This window comes from Peromyscus eremicus, chromosome 12, assembly GCF_949786415.1.
Source record: "Peromyscus eremicus chromosome 12, PerEre_H2_v1, whole genome shotgun sequence".
In the NCBI taxonomy this organism is placed as follows: Eukaryota; Metazoa; Chordata; class Mammalia; order Rodentia; family Cricetidae; genus Peromyscus; species Peromyscus eremicus.
Genome location: NC_081428.1, coordinates 61,001,422 through 61,014,622, shown reverse-complemented (window position 1 = coordinate 61,014,622; position 13,201 = coordinate 61,001,422). Strand labels below are relative to the sequence as shown.

Below are 13,201 nucleotides of genomic sequence, written 5' to 3'. Positions count from 1 at the left end.
TGTGTGTGTGTATGTGTGTGTTGAGATATCCATGCTAGCCTTACACTGCTGATTCTTCTCTTTAGCCTCCCTAGCTGGGATTCCAGGTATGTGCCACCACCCCAATGGTCTGCCTAAGCACCCATATTACTTTACCCTTTTTCTGTGTGGAATTTTATGGGAACATACCTTGTTCCTTATTTAACTTTGTGTAATTTACTTGACAGTATAGCTTCATGGAACTTCTTTTCTTTTTTAAAATCATTATTTTCAAGGTATAATTTGTGGGTGAGTGAGATGGCTTAGCTGGCAAAGGTGCTTGCTGCCATGTGTGGTGACCTGAGTTTGACCCAGGGAACAGGATAGAAAGATTTGATTCCTGCAAGTTGCCCTCTGACTTCTACACGTGCACTGTGGCACCTGCACCCACCCCTCCCTACATACGCACACATGCGCGTTAAAAAATTTAGGTATAATTTGTACTCTGAAAAATGCATCCACTGTAAATGTACAGTTCGGTGATTTCCACAACCATCTTCACAATCTAGTTTTATTTTTGTTTGGGAGACTAGCCTTTAATGGTTGAGCCGTCTCTCCAGCCCCACAATCTAGTTTTAGAACACTCCTCTCACCCCAAGTTCCCTCCTCCCCCGTGGTGTTTAAGTTCTCCTTCCTGCCGTCAGTCACCACAGTGTCGTCCAGTCTGCTGTCGTTCGAGTCTGCTTCTTACGTGCAGAGGAAAGTGGAAGGATACACTCAGTTTGCCCTCCAACAGGAACAGTCTTTTGTTGGTCTGAGAGGTCGGCACATCCAAACCAAGGGTTCAGGAGAACATGCCATGCAGGTCTCTGGTCCAGAGCCGGATGAGGTGGTAAAAGTAGGCCCAGAAACTGGTTTTCAAAACTTGGGTGATGAGTCAAACTGTTTTTGGGACCACTGGGCTCCAGGTTGTATGGTGATCACTGGCTTTCTGGATTTCCATGGGCGGCAGATTTCTTGAAGCCTTGGGCCTGTTTAATGGCCCTGTTTGTGTGTGTGTGTGTGTGTGTGTGTGTGCGCGCGCGCGCGCGCGCGTGCACATGAGTATGTTCCTTTATTACTTACTTAGAATATTTTTAAGGTTGATCCTTATAGCATGTCTTCCCTTCCTCCCTCCCTCCCTCACCTCGCTCTCTCTCTTTTTCACTTTTTTTTTTTTTTTTTTAAAGACAAGTTTTCTCTGTATGGCCCTGGCTGCCCTAGAACTTACTTTGTAGACCAGCCTGGCCTGCAACTCAGGGATCTACCTGCCTCTGCCTCCTGAGTGCTAAGACTAAAGGCATGTGCCACCACTGCCCAGCTGCATTCCTTTTTCTTACTGAATAATTTTTTTTTCAATTTTATATTTTATTTATTCACCATTTGATGGCATTGTGGTTGATTTGGGTTTTAGCTCTTAAGAATTTTGTCTGTTCCTCTGAGCAAATTTGTAGGACTGTAATTGCCAATCATATGTTAAGTTTTTGTTTAACTGTTTGAGACAGGTCTCACTCTAGCCCAGCAGGTCTAGAAATTATGGCAGTGCTCCACAGAAAATACCTCTGTAGTATCAGGCTGAAGTACTGTAATTAGACATGAACCACCATGCCTTTAACTTTCTGAGGTACTGACACTGTTTTCTTTTTTAACATTTTTGCTAGCAAATGTGTAATGGTTTCTTGTTGTGTCAGTTACTTTTCTATTGCTATGATGATACACCATGATCAAGGCAATGGTGTGTGCTAATTTTATGTTACCTTGACATAAGCTAGAGTCATCAAAGAGGAGGGAGCTTCAATTGATAAAATGCCTCCATAGTATCTGGCAAGCCTGTAGGGCGTTTTCTTTCTTTTTTAAAAAAAAATATTTATTTATTTATTTATTATGTACACAGAAGAGGGTGCCAGATCTCATTACAGATGGTTGTGAGCCACCATGTGGGTGCTGGGAATTGAACTCAGGACCTCTGGAAGAACAGTTGGTGCTCTTAACCTCTGAGCCATCTCTCCAGCTCGAGGCGTTTTCTTAATCAGTGATTGATGTGGGAGGACTCAATCTATTGTGGGTGGTGCCACCCGGGCTGGTGGTCCTATGATCTATAAGAAAGCAGTCTGAGCAAACCATGGGAAGCAAGCCAGTATGCAGCACTCCTCCATGGCCTCTGCATTTGCTCCTGCCTTCAGGTTCCTGCCCGGTTTGAGTTCTTGTCCTGACTTCCTTCAGTGATGTGTAGGTGGAGTTTTTTGTTGGGACCACCAACCAGCTCCCAAATAACCACACAGAGACTCAATTATAAATGATCGGCCAATAGCTTAGGCTTGTTACTGACTAGCTCTTACAACTTAAATTAACACATATTTCTTATCTAAGTTCTACCACATGTCTCATGGCTTGTTACTTCATTTTCTACATGTCCTGCTTCCTCTGTGTCTGGCCCTTCTTTTTCCCAGCGTCTTCCTAGTCTGGCTCTCCTTCCCAATCTCTTCGTGCCCAGCTATAGGCCAGTCAGCTCTTTATTGACCAATGGAAGTAACACATATTTATAGTGTACAAAGATTGTTCCACAGCATTTCCCCCTTTATGTCTAATTAAAAAGGAAAGCTTTGGGCTGGAGAGATGGCTCAGAGGTTAAGAGCACTGACTGCTCTTCCAGAGGTCCTGAGTTTAATTCCCAGCAACCACATGGTGGCTCACAACCATCTGTAATGAGATCTGGTGCCCTCGTCTGGCATGCAGTCATACATGCTGAATACATAATAACTAAATAACTAAATAAATCTTTTTTTTTTAAAAAGGAAAGCTTTAGCTTTAACATAGTAAAATTATATACAACAAAAACATTTCTCAAGTAAGAATTATAGTTCATTTGTATTTGGCAAAATTAGAGAAAATATTATTTATCTTTGTGAATCTAGTTTTATACCTAATTTATCTTCTATCATAACTAAGGAAAACTGTGACTCTCTAGTCTTCAACTCTATCAAAGACTCCAGAAGGATATATTACCTTAGTAAACAGGAAGGACAGAGCAAACAACTTCCAAAACTATAGAAATGACAGAAAAGATGGTTGCTTAGACAGTCACCGAAGGTTCCTCTGTAACATTGGGGCATCTATCTTTGGCCTGCAGGCCTAGAGTATCTGACAGACTTTTTTGTGAAGCAGGAATTTTGAAGGACTATCTTACCTTGTCTTGGCAAAGTTTGATAGTCACTTTCTTTTGTGTCCTGCTTGTCCAATTTGGACAGCATACTGTCAGCAGTCAAGGCAAGGGCAGTTGCTTTGCCACAAAGAAAGTAAACTCCATGTAGAGTTTATTCAGTGCCCATCATCTTCTCTGAAGTAGGTTGATGCTGCCAGAAGCAGACATGTCTCATTGTCATGAAAAGCCTTATGTTATGAAAACATTTTAAATGTCATATTCTGTAGGTCTTTGAACTGTTTGAAGATCACCTATCTATCTAAAATATATCTCTGTATGACCTTGAGAACATACCTAACATGACTATAAGTTTGATAGTTATAGATGACTATTAACCTGAATTTGTTATCCTAAATAGCTTTCAAAGACTAAAACTTCACATAACCTTTTTTAATGAGTTGTGTGGGTACAATACCTTAAACAAGAATGGAAACATATACAGTATAACAAAAATAATCTTAAATTTCTATCAGTATTACAAAAATACATACCAATGTAAAATATTTGAGACTAGTCTAGGTTGTTTAAAAATAGACAACAGGGCTGGAGAGATGGCTCAGAGGTTAAGAACACTGGCTGCTCTTCCAGAGATCCTGAGTTCAATCCCCAGCAACCACGTGGTGGCTCACAACCATCTATAATGGTATCTGGTGCCCTCTTCTGGCCTGCAGGCAAACATGAAGGCAGAACACTGTACACATAATAAATAAATAAAAAAAAGAACATAAAAAAATAAACAACAATATAACCCCCCCTTTTTTTTTAAGATTTATTTATTAGATATACAGTGCTCTGCCTGCATGTATCCCTGCACACCAGAAGAGGGTACCAGATCTCATTATAGATGGTTGTGAGCCACCATGTGGTTGCTGGGAATTAAACTCAGGACCTCGGGAAGATCCGTTGGTGCTCTTAACCTCTGAACCATTTCCCTAGCCCACAATCCACCCTTTCATTTCATCATTTTTATACTATATCTTCCTTTTTTTCCTTCAGAAAGAGCTCCTGGAATCTAACTCCTTTGTTTAGCTTTTTTTTCCTGACCATGACCAATAACAACTTGTGACCAACCTCCTTAAACAATGACAGACATCTATAACACATTGAATGACCAAAAAGCCATCTATCATACCTCTTGGAATGTGCGTGTCTTGTTCTCTAGACTGTTTCCTGTTTTCTGGGAGTGCTGGCATCTTTAGGAAACCCTGGGGAAATTGGGATAATGGTTAAGTTCTGGGAGAGTTAGCTGTTATTATTTGTTGTCCAGGCTCTGTGCAGTGGGAAGTGCAAGGCTTAGCTGAAGTCTGGCTGGAGTAGCCTCTGAGGCTGGACCATCTCAGCCAGCAGCCTTGAAGCTGCTCTGGATGCAGAACTCTGAGGAAACTGCAACAGAAGCATTCTGCGAGGCTGGACCACCTGGGCCACCTGTTTTCATTGGTTTGGTTTCCTTGGTCTGAAAACACAAACTTTTAAAGGTAGCTTATGTATTTGATTTAGTGAAAGTGTAGACTGTGTGTTGTACACAAGTCAGCCAAAGATGATTTTTTGTTTTATATTTGAGCAGGTAAAATATACGTTGCATGTTTTGTAGTTTTTTCTAGGTTTATTTCTTTATGTCTGTAGCCAGGATTTTCAGGAGATCTTCCTCAATCAACCTGATCCATATCAACCTGGAATGAATCCATAGCCTCTCATTTCCTGTGGAAATAAAAGCAACACACCTTTTGACTTCTATTTTGAAGTCAAGATATTTTTTAAATATATAGGTTGGTTTAATCTAGCAGCTTTCATAATCCTATGTCTCTTAGCAGCTATTGCTCATTCATCAGCAGTCAAAAAATTCAAAGACAGCACAATAACATGCATGATTCAGACTCGGTGTATTTCCCATCTTTACATGGCTTATTTATTTTTTTCTATTTTGCTTTACTCCTTTTTAAGGACTTTATTATTTTTAAACTATTTTTAAATCTATGACTGTATATATCCTTTGTCTTTTCTCTACCAAACCTATGTATATGTTTAAACACACTGTAACCCGATTGAGTTTTTTTTTTTTCCATCTTGATCTGTCTTTACTGAGCATCTGTATTGTTTTTGATCACATGAGATGAATCATAAATTGTTATGTCAGCTGCTGGCACTGCTCAGTTTAGTGCATGGCCCTAGCACGTGGTGGTTGGTGGCTGACTCTATCCCACAGGCAAGGGCCAGGAGATGCCTCTCTGTACTGCAGCCTGGGTGAGAGACTCTAGGAACCCGCCACGTGGCTTAGCTTATGGCATGCTGGCAGGACCCATGCTGGTGGCTCAATTACAGGTATTGGTTATGTCAAATTTTGTCCATTTTATGCTAATAAGGAGGCACAAAGAATATGTTATACATCTACCAGCCCTGCTGGTATTGTTAATGAATGAAAAAATAAATAAAAAGGGAAGGATATGACTGCTCCTAGGTATAGTACAGGAGAAAGTTTACTGTAGATAAAAGGGGGAGCTTAGCCAGAGGCAGGGACATCTGGGAGAGTCCAGAGTGGACATGAACCTGAGCCATATGAGGAGAGGGAGAAGGGAAAGGGGAGAGAGGGTATTTAAATTAGGGTTTCTATTGCTGTGAAGAGACACCATGACCATGGCAACTCTTACAAAGAAAAGCATTTAATTGGATGTCTTACAGTTCAGAGGTTCAGTCCATTATCATTGTGATGTGACATGGTAGCATGCAGGCAGACATGGTGCTAGAGAAGGAGCTGAGAGTTCTTTATCTTGTACAGGCAACAGGAAGTGAACTGAGATACTATGCGTGGCTTGAGCATTTATGAGACCTCAAAGCCCATCCCCACAGTGACACACTTCCTCCAACAAGGCCATACCTACTCCAACAAGCCATACCTCCTAATAGTGCCACACCCTATGAGCTTATGGGGGCAATTACATTTAAACTACTACAGAGAGGAACCAGATGCAGCAGCCAAGAGGGCAAAGGTACAAAATGGGTGGGTAACCAAAATGGCTGGATTATACAGGGAAGAACCTCTGGGGGAAGGGCAGCCCAGCCCTTGGGCTAGGGAGTTCAGGGTAGAGACCGGTTATTCCAGCCATAGCCTGAAACAAGTGGAGACTGGAGGATGCTGGGAGAACTTGGAGGCCAGGTTCACTTTGATATGTTAATTAGGCACCTCAGCCATTTGTCCTAGAATTTGAGACTTAACAGATATATGCCTGTGTACATTCTTTTGGTTTTACTATTTTTTAACTTAATGCTTTTTTAAAATTTTGTGCTTATTATTACTGGATCATATGACAGACTAAAATCATGATTAATGTGTTATCTTTTGGACTGAGAAGGTGATTTGCTTTATCAGTACAGTTAGGTGCTTTTAAAATTCAGAGAATTCTCACTGGAGCAGATGGCGGTAAATCAGAAAGCATGGCTGTAGGCCAAGAGCTGTACGGCTCTCAACCAGTGTGGCCTTCATCATCCTGGCTTGTCTCAGGGAATTTATTGAGCTCTTTCTGGCTGAGGGCTTCTTTCTGTCTCTCTTATTTTCTCCTCTTTATATAACTATACCTTGTTTTTTGATGCAGTGTTGTCCCTGACCTGGAGCTAGCAGGTTTGGCTAGGCTGCCTAGCTAGCAAACCACCTAGCTAGAGATGCTCCTGCCTCCTCCTCCCCAGTTCTGGAACTGAAAGAGTATATCAATTGTGAGTGCTGGGGATCCAAACCCAGGTTCTCGTTCATAAGCAGCACACACTTTACTAAGTCTTCATCGCAGCCTGTGTAGCTTTTTAAAAATCTTCTGAGAGCTGGAGAGATGGCTCAGTGGTTAAGAGCACCCTTGCGGAGGACCTGGATTCGGTTCCCAGCACCAATACCAGGTGGCTTACAAGGGTCTGAAGCTCCAGTTCTAGGGGATTTGCTGCCCTCTTCTGGCCTCTGCAGGTATCAGGCCTGCACATGGTGCACATACACAGTGGCATTCATATATACATGTAAAATAAAATAAATCTTTAAAAAAATGTTGTGCTGTACCTACAGTACTGCTATTATCTCCTCCTTACGGACTGCCCCTGATGATTATCTGAGCAGTTTTTAGACTCCAAACCCACCCCTGATTGAGCAAGGGAGAAAGCTGGAAGCCCAGCAGCTCCACTCGCTCTCCCTTGTCCTGTGCTGTGTCTGTCCTGCCTTTCCTTCACAGCGCACTCCCCCAGCCTGCGTGCCTCCGTCTCATACAGACTTGCAGTTGTTCTGCTGGGAGAAAGGAGACTGCTCTTCTGTTTTCAGATCTTGTTCTGTGTTATCTTTAAAGTTAACAAATGCGCAAAACAACGAGTTTCCTTATGGTATTTTAGCATGTGTGTATCCTTATTTTTTTCCTAATATATACCCCCTCCCTGATGCCTTTCCAGAAAGGATCTGCTTTATTTTTTTTGGGGGGGGGCGGGTAGTGTTTGCCCACATGTGCACAGAAACAAAGGAGAACATGAACGTGCATTCCCCTCTCTCCTTGCTCCTCCTCCCTCATCTTATCCCCTTTAGATGGTGTCTCTCATTGAACCTGGAGCTCACTGGTTTGTTTTGTTTTTATTTTATTTTGAGACAGGTCCTACTGTAGCCTGGAAAGGTAGTGTGTGCTACTTGCTTTGTTTGTGAAGTTTGTTTGTTTTTTGTAACTTTTTTCCCTTTTTTAGTTGAGGATATATGACTGCTAGTTTTTTTTTTTTAAATTTTTTTTTTTTTTTTTTTTTCAAGACAGGGTTTCTCTGTATAGCTTTGTGGAGTTGAGGACCAAACCCAGGGCCTTGGCTTGCTAGGCGAGCGCTTTTCCACTGAGCTAAATCCCCAATCGTGACTGCTAGTTTTTATATCAACTTGAAGCAAGCTAGTCATTTCAGAGGAAGGGAACCCCAATTAAGAAAATGCCTTCAGGGTCTGGGCCAATACCTGGGGCCACACTGCTGATGGGGCCAGGCTGCTCTGAGTGGCCTGTGCTGCCACCACTGGGGCCATGGTGACATCTAGGTGCGAGCTGCTGCTGAAGGCCATGTCTGGGTCCATGGTCGAGCTGCAGCCGGGGTCTGTGTTGATCTCCATGGCCCATGTTACCACAGGGGCCATAGGAATCATGAGTGTTGAAATCCAAGGGAGCTGCTGAGCCGGTACTGCCCCTCCTGACCCCAGGACAGCCGGTACTGCCCCTCCTGACCCCAGGACAGCTGGTTCTGCCCCTCCTGGGAGAGAGGGCCCCACCCACCACCACAGGCCTGTGAGAGCTGGCCCCAGTGGCCTATGTGTAGAAGAGCTGGTTCTGCCCCTTGCCTGAGGGAGGTGGTCCCAGCAGCCCAGACTGACCAAATCAGCTACCACCCAGACCCACATGCAGGGCTTTGAGTTTGGCCCATCCCCAAATCTACCCCATCCATGACTTGCCAGAGTGTGCGATGGGACTGGTTCTTTGGAACCATACCCTCAGGATCTCCATGACTGGGGCAACAGATTATTCAAGAGGCCTTTTGGTGAGGGCCCAGTATTGATGATGTACCAGAAGCCAGAGGCCTTGAACTAGACCCAACAACTCATTACAAGTGAAGCTGAGTGGACCAAGGGGTACACTTTGTGACACACCACAACTCCAGTGCCACTAAGACATAGGAAGAGGTGTTAGAGAGGCAGCAAAGACTGAGGACCGAGTGGGTTCTTTGTTTGTTTTTTTGTTTTGTTTTGTTTTGCTTGTTTTTTCGAGACAGGGTTTTGCTGTTTGGAGCCTGTCCTGGAACTCTCTCTGTAGACCAGGCTGGCCTCGAACTCACAGAGATCCGCCTGCCTTTGCTTCTTGAGTGTCAGGATTAAAGTGAGCTACCACTGCCCAGCTTGCAAAAAAAAAAAAAATTTGTTTTTGTTTTTGTTTTTTTGGTTTTTCGAGACAGAGTTTCTCTGTGTAGCTTTGCACCTTTCCTGGAACTTGCTTTGGAGACCAGGCTGGCCTCGAACTCACAGAGATCCGCCTGGCTCTGCCTCCCGAGTGCTGGGATTAAAGGCGTGTGCCACCACTGCCCAGCAGCAAAAAATATATATATATATTAGCCGGGCGGTGGTGGCGCACGCCTTTAATCCCAGCACTCGGGAGGCAGAGCCAGGCGGATCTCTGTGAGTTCGAGGCCAGCCTGGGCTACTGAGTGAGCTCCAGGAAAGGCGCAAAGCTACACAGAGAAACCCTGTCTCAAAAAAACCAAAAAAAAAAATAAATATATATATATATATATATATATATATTTTTAAATGTCATGAAGTTTTTTTTGTTTTTGTTTTTGTTTTTGGAGGGAGGGGGGGAGCTGAGGATCAAACCCAGGGCCTGTGCTTGCTAGGCAGGCGCTCTACCACTGAGCTAAATCCCCAACCCCCCAAAAAAATATTTTTATAGACAGAGTCTGTGCATTTATTGTCTGTATGTGTTAGCAGATACTTGGTACTTGACAGTCCACCAGATACTGTATCCAGAATCCTCTGCTTGTAATATAGCAGCAAGGTTTTGGTTTTGCAATGATGAAACTTGAATGCAGAGCCTCGCACTTAGCAGGCAGGGCTCTGCCCTTGATCCTCAACCCATCCGAAGACAGTTCTTACACATTCTTGTGCAGATTTGTCCTTGGTTACTTACACGAAATGTTAAATGTGTAATAATTAATGCATGGTACCTATTAAAATACCTTTCAAGTAGTTGATAAAGAGAGGTTGTCACTTGCTCGTTTTTTTTCTTTTCTTTTCTTTTCTTTTCTTTTTAAGATTTATTTATTTATTATGTGTACAGTGTTCTGCCTGCATGTATGCCTGCAGACCAGAATAGGGCACCAGATCTCGTTACAGATGGTTGTGAGCCACCATGTTGTTGCTGGGAATTGAACTCAAGACCTCTGGAAGAACAGCCAGTGCTCTTAACCTCTGAGCCATCTCTCCAGCCCATCACTTGCTGCTGTTATTTAATAACCCATAACAGCTTAGGAAGTATATTTATGTGTGTCTGTCTGGTGTGTGTGTGTGTAGAGTGTAACCTTGGTTGCCATCCTCTCCTACCTTGTTTGAGAGAGGGTCTCTTACAGTTCTCCAGTGCATAGGCTGGGCTCCAGTGCATTTGCCCAGGAGCTTCTGGAAATGCTCCTGTCACTACCTCCTGTGGTGCTTTAGAAGGAGCATTGGAGTTACAGATGTGTGCTGCTCATTCAGCTTTTACAGAGAACCTGGGGATTCAAACTCAAGTCCTCATGCCTGCATAGCAGACACTTTACGAACTGAGTCATTGTCCTGGCCCCCAAACCACCTTGACCTGTTTACCAGTGCTGGGTTTTACTCGTGTGCCTGTGCGGTTTCCAATACCATCTTCACTAGTGGTTTTGTTATATTGTCGGCATGACTATAGTACCCTTTGATCATGTTCACCCCTGGTACCCTCACTTATCAGGACCATCTAAAGGCTTTTATTGTTCCATTTGTTTTTGTCCAGATGACGGGAAATCACTTTTGGTTGAAGAAAATAGAAATCAGTGTTTCCGAGGCAGAAAAGAGAACTGGAAGAAACGCCATGAACATGCAAGAAACGTATACTGCTTACCTCATTGAGACACGGTGAGTTGCCAGGATGGGGCTTGACGGTAGATGGGAAGGTTTTTCTGGTAGCCATTGTCTGTGGCCTAACAGTTCAATAACTGTTAGGTTGAGAAACTAACTTCCTTCAAGGCTTGCGGTGTGTTTTCTTGTGATAGGAAATTGTTTCAAGATAAAAGTATGGGAATTTGTCTTTTAGAACATATAGAAATGTCTTGGGAAGCAGTATGTTGTTATTAAATTCTTCTAGTTTGAAAGACAAGGCCAATGAAAACATTTGTAATTTAGGATAAGATTAATTTTTCATGTTGAAGTTGGGAATCTGAACTGAAGCCTTTTTAGACATAGTTAGTTAATATGACGTAGTTAATTAATACCTCTCTAAACTGGACTGTGATCCAATACTCCTGTGTTTTTGCCATTGGAGGAGCCATTTCTATGTTTTATATTTCATATTGTATTTCCTTTTTATTAATATGTAATTAATAAGCTTAGTGGTAAGCATAATGTATTTGTCTTATTTACTTACTTGTTGCCTTTGAGGCAGGGTCTCTATGTAGCCCTGGCTGTCTTGGAACTCACGGAGATCCCCCTGCCTCCTGCACCTGCATCTGTGCCTCCATGCCCAGCCTTATGTATGTATTTACTGCTTACATGTAGGGCATGGTAGTGCACAACTGTAAAACTAGCACTAAGAGGAAGAGGATGAGGAGTTTAAGGCCGGCCTGGGCTATATAGTAAAATCCTGTCTCAAAACGATAATAATGAGAACAATAACTGCTAGACCTGTAGTGTGAGGGCTAAAGAGACAGCTTCACGGTTACGAGGATATACTGCTCTTGCAGAGAACCTAGAGCTTGATTCCCAGCACCCACATCAGGCATCTCACAGTTGCCTGTAACTCCAGCTCCCAGAATCCAACACCTAGGCTTCAATGACACCTGCATGTAAATGGCATGCACACACAAAGACACACATAATTAAGAGTAATAAAATCAGTCTTTTTAAAAAGGGCAGTAGTGTACCATAAATCTAGTTACTGGGGAGGCTAAGGCAGGAAAATTATTATCTTTCCTCTCTTTCTCTCACTAACCTGGGCCTCATAGGCTGCCAGCCCATCCATAAGGATCTCTTGTGGTGATATATTGTGTACCCTAATAAACGTGCCTGAGGATCAGAAGACTGAGCCAGCCACTAGATTTTAACATAGAGGTCAGGCAGTGGTGGCACACACCTTTAATCCCAGCACTTGAGATCTCATGCCTTTGCTTGGGAGGCACACATGACTTTAATCCCAGGAAGTAATATGGCAGGGCAGAGAAAGGTATACAAGGCGTGAGGAAGCCGGGCGGTGATGGCACATGCCTTAAATCCCAGCACTTGGGAGGCAGAGGCAGGCGGATCTTTGTGAGTTCAAGGCCAGCCAGGGCTACAGAGTGAAATCCAGGAAAGGCGCAAAGCTACACAGAGAAACCCTATCTTGAAAAACCAAAAAAAAGAAAAAAAAAAAAAAGTCGTGAGGAAACAGGAACTCACTCTCTTTAGGCTGAGGATTTCATAGAGGTAAGAACTAGTGACTGGCTGTTCTGCTTCTCTGATCTTTCAGCTTTCACCCCAATATCTGGTACCAGGTTTTTTATTAAAAGAACATCTAAGATTCGAACAACAATCTCTTGAATGTAGGAGTTTGAGGTTAACTAGACCAGCATGGTAAAACCCACCTAAAAACCAAAACAAACTAACAGATAAGCAGCTACTGTGCTGAGCCTGACATGATTAGAAACACTTCTCTAATGACTGATCCGGGACTAATTAGCTTCTCTGTCCTGTGTCCTGGTGGACAGATGCACACTGTGGTTGTATGTGCATTTCTTAGAGGGCAAATAGGTTATTGTCAAGTGAATAATGAGAAAATAAGGAGGTCTTGATAACGTTTCAAAATATTCTGCAGCTGGGCGTGGTGGCACACTCCTTTCTCTTTGCTGGGCATGGTGACACACTCCTTTTCTCTTTGCTGGGCATGGTGGCACACTCCTTTTCTCTTTGCTGGGCATGGTGGCACACTCCTTTTCTCTTTGCTGGGCATGGTGGCACACTCCTTTCTCTTTGCTGGGCATGGTGGCACACTCCTTTTCTCTTTGCTGGGCATGGTGGCACACTCTTTCTCTTTGCTGGGCGTGGTGGCACACTCCTTTCTCTTTGCTGGGCATGGTGGCACACTCCTTTCTCTTTGCTGGGCATGGTGGCACACTCCTTTCTCTTTGCTGGGCATGGTGGCACACTCCTTTCTCTTTGCTGGGCATGGTGGCACACTCCTTTCTCTTTGCTGGGCATGGTGGCACACTCCTTTTCTCTTTGCACTCAGGAGGCTGAAGCAGGTGGATCTTTGTGTTAGTTCC

General features: G+C 43.4%; 1 protein-coding gene across 2 annotated transcripts in view; it reads left to right on the top strand.

The window, feature by feature from the left end:
* The window catches only part of Snx4 (sorting nexin 4), a 60,018-nt gene that overhangs the window by 10,770 nt on the left and 36,047 nt on the right, over nucleotides 1-13,201 (top strand). For both annotated transcript variants that reach the window (XM_059276899.1, XM_059276900.1), the window contains exon 2: nucleotides 10,702-10,823. In XM_059276899.1, the coding sequence (XP_059132882.1) occupies nucleotides 10,702-10,823 (122 nt within the window). The remainder of the gene's footprint in view (nucleotides 1-10,701; nucleotides 10,824-13,201) is intronic.